This window comes from Chiloscyllium punctatum, chromosome 41 (genome assembly GCF_047496795.1).
Source record: "Chiloscyllium punctatum isolate Juve2018m chromosome 41, sChiPun1.3, whole genome shotgun sequence".
Classification (NCBI taxonomy): domain Eukaryota; kingdom Metazoa; phylum Chordata; class Chondrichthyes; order Orectolobiformes; family Hemiscylliidae; genus Chiloscyllium; species Chiloscyllium punctatum.
Genome location: NC_092779.1, coordinates 18,459,740 through 18,466,177, shown reverse-complemented (window position 1 = coordinate 18,466,177; position 6,438 = coordinate 18,459,740). Strand labels below are relative to the sequence as shown.

Sequence of the window (6,438 nt, the reverse complement as noted above, 5' to 3'; positions counted from 1 at the left end):
ATACAGGAAATTTTAATGATGAATGTAGTTCTCTTGCTTGCAGAGAAGTCGACATAGAACTTTCCAGTATACGTACAATACAGGCTCCTGATCTATTGTACCTGGTAAAAAAACTACACAGTAAAATGCAACAGATAATTAACTACCTAAATTACATTCACAACAACACCTTTACTAGAACAGGTACAAACACAGAGAATTATTTAAAGAAAAGTTTAAAATGAAGTTTACTTCATTCACAGAGCATAGAACAATTCAGAATCTTAACTGTAGGACTCAGACGCAATAGCACCATCTTTAGCAGCACAATCAGGGCAAAAGTGAGGACTGCAGATGCTGGAGATTAGAGTATGGTTTAGAGTGGCGCTGGAAAAGCACAGCAGGTCTGGCAGCATCCAAGGAGCAGGAAAATCGATTTCCTGATGAAGGGCTTTTTCCTGAAATGTCGATTTTCCTGCTCCTTGGATGCTGCCTGACCCGCTGTGCTTTTCCAGCACCACCTCTAATCTAGACATTGATATAATGAGATGAGAGGCACAATAATGCATGGCATGACATGAAGTAAGAGACGTTAAAATGGGAAGTGGCCCTTCAAATGAAGAAAATATGGCCGAGAGAAAGAAAGAACTTTAAAATGGAAAGATCCATGAGAGAATGACTTAAATTAAGGACTCCCGAGATGTCGATAAAGTGTGGTGCTGGAAAAAGCACAGCAGGTCAGGCAGCATCTGAGGAGCAAAGGAGTCAATGTTTCAGGCATAATCCTTCGTATGGGCAACTCCATACTGCAACATAGCACCTGAGAGACTGCGCTACAGAACTGTGGAGGAGTCGTGGTCCCCAGAGGATAGTGACCGGACAGAAGCAGGTAAAGCATGAGAAGTCAAATGAGATTGGTCACTGATTTTATATCTAAGTGTTGGGGGCAAACAGCTGTAAAGAAGTCTGCGGAGATAGAATCGAAATCTTTCACCCAGAAATGCATAGATGACTGGGTTTAAACAGCAGTGTACAAATGTGATGGATTCAGTTACTTGCTGGGCAATCAGTAGATGTACTCGGAACTCACAGCCAGTTAAAACATTCTGTTCTCTCAATGACTCCAGCAACATCACAACATTGTACGGTGTCCAAAATACAAAAAACACAATGACCACAGTAAATATAACTTTTATAGCCCTGTGTTTCTTATAGCTTCTGTTGTTACGCAAGGTCTGAATTATTCTTGTATAACAGAAAACTATAAAAGCCAATGGAACACAAAAACCCAAAACAATGGATTTGAAAAGGACAAAGAGTTTCCAATTTGAAACATTGCCCTGTGGAAAGAAAGTATGGCAAACATATCTTTCCCCATCATGTTGGATTGTGTTAAATATCATTGCGGGAAGAGAGGCAAACAAAGCTACACACCACATCACTACACTCGAAATGATTCCATTTCGAACAGTCCTAGTCCTGACCGAAAATACAGCATGAACAATTGCAAGGTAGCGGTCTACAGTTATCAAGATTATAAACATTGTGCCTCCATTGTAGCCAAGCTCATAAGCAGCAGAAACAATCTTGCAAAAAGCTTCTCCAAAAATCCATTGCTTTGCAGCAGAATATGCCCAGAAAGGAAGTGTGCTCACAAACAGCAAGTCACACAATGACAAATTGAAAAGATAAATGTCTGTCATATTCTTCAAACGTTTGTGTTTTAGAAGAGCCCACAACACAAGTGTGTTCCCAGGTAGACCAAAGAGAAACACGAGGGTGTACAGGACTGGTAGGAAGGTCGCACCAAAAACATTTGCAGATCCCATATCACATGGAGCAAAGTGTTCATCATAGTCATAATAGAAGTAATCGAATGTATTGTTCAGCTCTTCCATTATGTTCATCTTGTAACGCACCTTTCAGTCGACTAGAAAGGTAAAAAATAGCAGTCAGTAATGGTCATTATTGAATTAGTGCACAATTGAAATTACAGAGCTATGTTACACAATTGAATTCAAACCTATTTATTTCTGCTAGTAACAGTTTTAAACAACAATATTATGCAATGCTAACAAAAAACGAAATTGCTGCAGATGTTCAGCATGTCTGGCAGTATCTGTGGAGAGACAAATACTGTTAATGTTTCAAATCCATTGACTCTTCCTCAGATTTTTCAGTAGTTTCTCATCACCTTGACCAACACCCAGAAAGTGGTTTAATCCATCTTCTAGTTTCATTTCATTGATAAAAAATAGCGACTGATGATTAATTTAGAACTGGTTACAAACAAAAATTGTAATTAAATTATTTGCCATGAACACTTACGATTAATTGTATGAGAGAGAAGTACGCTTTCAGTCTCCACATAAATGACTGCTTCAGAGTTGCTGTTGGTCACATTTCCTGTCACTGGCTTATACGTCAAATTGCTGATTTTATCTATATCATATGTATGATCAGGTAAATTTGATCACAATTGAGCCTCTGTTTCTATCTATAATGGGAACTGACATTCAGCTGACATCCATGAACCACCCACACTTTGAATCTAAGGCTTTAACTAACCCTGAGGTGAAGCTTTCTTGTAAAACTTGATCATTTATAATTGTTCGAAATCTCACTGATTTTTCAGTATTTTTGTTTTGAGTTTCTTATCAGCTTTTATTCTTTATCCCTGACTGCACTTGAGAAGGTAATGTTGAGTTGCAAGTTCCAAATCGGACAACTGACTTGGGGCAGCATGGTGGCACAGCAGTTTGCACTGCTGCCTCACAGCGCCAGAGACCTGGGTTCAATTCCTGCCTCAGGTGACTCTCTGTGTGGAGTTTACACATTCTCTGTGTGGGTTTGCTCTGGTTTCCTCCCACAGTCCAAAAATTTGCATATTAGGTGAATTGATCATGCTAAATTGCCAGTAGCATTAGGTGAAAGGGTAAATGTATGGGGGTGGGTTGCAGGTCAGTGTGGGCTCGTTGGGCCGAAGGGCCTGTTTCCACACCATAAATAATCTAATCTAAAAACCAACTTTCTATTCATACTGCTGCAATTTCCCAGAAAAAGTATGTTGTTATTATTAGATTCCCTACAGTGTGGAAACATTTTTTTTCAATGCTTATTAAGTGTATCTAATGGGTTACGTTGTGCAAAAAGTAAAATCACGTGAGGATTGCTGCCTCACAGCGCCAGGGTATCAGGTTCGATTCCAGCCTTGGGTGACTGTCTGAACGGAGGTTGAACATTCTCCCTGTGTCTGCATGGGGTTTTGGCTGGCTACTTCAGTTTCATTCCACTGTCTAAAGATGTGCAGGTTAGGTGGATTGACCATGATATAATGCCCCCAATGTGTCCAGGGATGTGCAGGCTAGGTGGATTTGCCATGGAAAATGCGGGTTACAGGCATATGGTAAAGAGTCTAGATGGGATGCTCTTCACAGAGTTAGTGTAGAGTTGATGGTTTGAATGGTCTCTTCCCACACTCTAGGAATTCTACTTAATGATTCTATACATTGTCTTGCACAGCAGAGTTGTGAACTCCAAACTTTTATCTTGAAGTGGATACATGTTAATCTCTTACTGAATCTTAACTGTGGTGCTGGGTTAGTCTCCCAACCTCTGGGTTCAAGTCTCACCTGTGTTATATATGTGTCATCAGCCAGTTGGAAGCTGCAAGCATTTCTTCACCAACTTCTCAGTTTTTGTGACTGCTGTGCTCCAAGTGCACATTTCATCTTGGTGGTTTTCTTCAGTGTTCTGCTTTGAAAATAGAAAAATTTGAGCCTTTGACCAACATTTCGATAATGAGCAGTTAATTCTGCAGTCATTATAGATGCATACATGGAAATGCATAAACACTTAACGCTTTGTCTCCTTGAATATTAATAAATACAAGTTTCACACCATTTTTAAAAAATCTGCTTTCTTGTTCCAATGTCCAAAGATTAATACCATCCCATTAGCTACAGCCAACATTATAATAACCTAGACAGGAGTCAAAATGTTTGCAAATCAACCTCCTAGCTTGGTGAACATACCCACAACCACAGCAACATTATAATCCATCCACTATCTTGCTGCCTATTCAATTAATCTGTCTATTTCGCTTTGCGTGAAAGCAAAATATTGCAGTTGATGGAAATCTGAACAAACACAGGAACTGCTGCAGAGATTCAGCAGGTCCTGGTCCTGGACATAGAAACAGTTAATCTTTCAAGTTTGATATGACTCTTCATCAGAATGAGTTTTTCTGTATCACTGTTCCTTTTTCCATTGATGCTGCCAGACTTGCTGTATAATCTCTTTGCAACCCCGTTGTTTCCGCCCCACAGTTTAGATTAGATTAGATTCCCTACAGTGTGGAAACAGGCCCTTTGGCCCAACCAGTCCACACTGACACTCTGAAGAGTAACCCACCCAGACCCATTTCCCTCTGACTAATGCACCTACACTATGGGCAATTTAGCATGGCCAATTCACCTGCCCTGCACATCTTTGGACTGTGGGAGGAAACCGAAGCACCCAGAGTAAACCCACACAGACACGGGGTGAATGTGCAAACTCCACACAGACAGTCACCCGAGGCTGGAACTGAACCTGGGACTCTGGTGCTGTTCATTTAGCATTGTATCATTCACAAACTCAGATGCATTAATCTCTGATTGTTTGTCATTAACGTAGATTATGAATTTCTGCGCTTTGATCCTTGCAGCGCATGTGAACAGCTCTGGGCTATTCATTGCTGCCAACTTGAAAAAGTCTCATTTATGTCTACTCTCTGCTTCCTGTCTGTTAACTCATCCTCGAACTGTGTTAATACATTACACTGAACTTCATGGATCCTTTTTTTGTGGCTCTTCGTTGAATGCGTTTCAAAAATCCAAGTATACCACATCTGGTCCTGCTTTACCTCCCTTACTAGTTATATCCTCAAAGAACCTCAACAAACTCATTAAACAGGACTTTCTTTTAGTAAAACCATGGGTCAGACATTTCGGTTAAAAGCCCTTCATCTGGAATCAGGTTTCAGGCTTTTTCCTGAAACATCGATTTTCCTGTTCCTCGGATGCTGCCTGACCTGCTGTGCTTCTCCAGCACTACAGTCTCGACTCTAATCTCCAGCATCTGCAGTCCTCACTTTTGCCTTTTAGTAAAACCATGTTAATTCTTCCAAATCATACTCTGTTTATGTCACTGCATTGTGAAACCTTGTTTAATAATAGATTCTAACACTTTCCCAACTGTTGATATTAAACTAACTTGCCTGCAGTTTAACGTTTTCATCCTCTTTCTTTCCTGGATAACAATATAACATTTGCCAACTTTCAACCTAATAGGACCATTCCTGAGTCTGAACAATTTGGGAAAATCATAGCTGGAGACATCGCTTTTACAGCCCAAGGGTGTAGGCTATCAGATCCTAGGGATTTCTCTGATTTTATTCCCTAATGTTTCTCCATTATATTTTGTCCGTTGATATTAATTCCTAAATGCCCTCACACATTTTAGGCATTAGGTTGCTATACATTTTTGGAATGAAACTTGTGTCTTCTGCTGTAAGGACAGATTCAAGATTTCTTTTGGTACCTCTGTGTTTCCTTTTGCCCCACAATATTTTCTCCTGTATCTGCATCTAAGGAATCAACAATTACTTTATCTACTCTCTTCTTTATTTTCTTTTGATAAAAGTTCTTTCAACCTGTTTGTATACTTTTGGTCAGTTAATCTCACATTTTACTTTTCCCTCTCATCAACCTTTTGGGGGGCTCTTTGCAGGTTCCCATTTCTATTGGGAATAAAACACTCCCAACCTTTGGACTACTTACTGCAGTTTTGCAATATTATATTGTTCTTCTTTTCATCAAATATTATCACTAATTTCTTAGTGAGCCACAGATGTCTCTGAAATAAATGTCCTCTCATTATTAATCCTTTAGCAATTGGAAGCTATTGCCTTTATTTACTCCCAATGAATTCTTTATCATCTTAAACATGTTAACTTTTGCTGATCTGAAAAGAACAGCTCGGCTGCTCGAGTCAATCCAGTGATAAAAGTGCAACAGATCTTGATGTGGAATGAGCTTGGGTGGAAATAAGGAATAGCGAGGGAAAGAAGTCATAGATGGGAATCAACTACAGGCACCCAAAGTGTTGTCTCACTGTAGGACAAAGTATCAATCAGCAAATAATGAAGGAATGCAACAAGGATACTACACTTATCATAGATGATTTTATTCTGCATATTGATTGTACAAATCAGATTGGAAAGGGTGACTTTGAAGATAAATTTGTAGAGATTATCATGGATTGCTTCTTCAAGCAGTATTGTTAGAGCCCTTGTTAGTTTTCCTTATTTTCATTTATCAATTTGTTTGAAACTGTGAGCTGAGAATTGAGGTGACCTTTGGACCGTGAGTAGCAGTTTGTTTCTTTCAAAAAAAGGGAGAACAAGCAAACTTCTAT

At 39.5% G+C, this 6,438-nt stretch overlaps 1 protein-coding gene across 1 annotated transcript; it reads right to left on the bottom strand.

The window, feature by feature from the left end:
* Positions 1-812: 812 nt before the first annotated feature.
* Positions 813-1,886, bottom strand: LOC140465101 (C-C chemokine receptor type 4-like). Its single transcript, XM_072560970.1, has one exon. The coding sequence runs from the start codon at positions 1,884-1,886 to the stop codon at positions 813-815; it is 1,074 nt and encodes a 357-aa protein (XP_072417071.1).
* Positions 1,887-6,438: the final 4,552 nt, after the last annotated feature.

Coding starts and splice junctions, on each gene's coding strand:
- LOC140465101 (XM_072560970.1), bottom strand. CDS start 1,886: ATGAACATAATGGAAGAGCTGAACAATACATTCGATTACTTCTATTAT.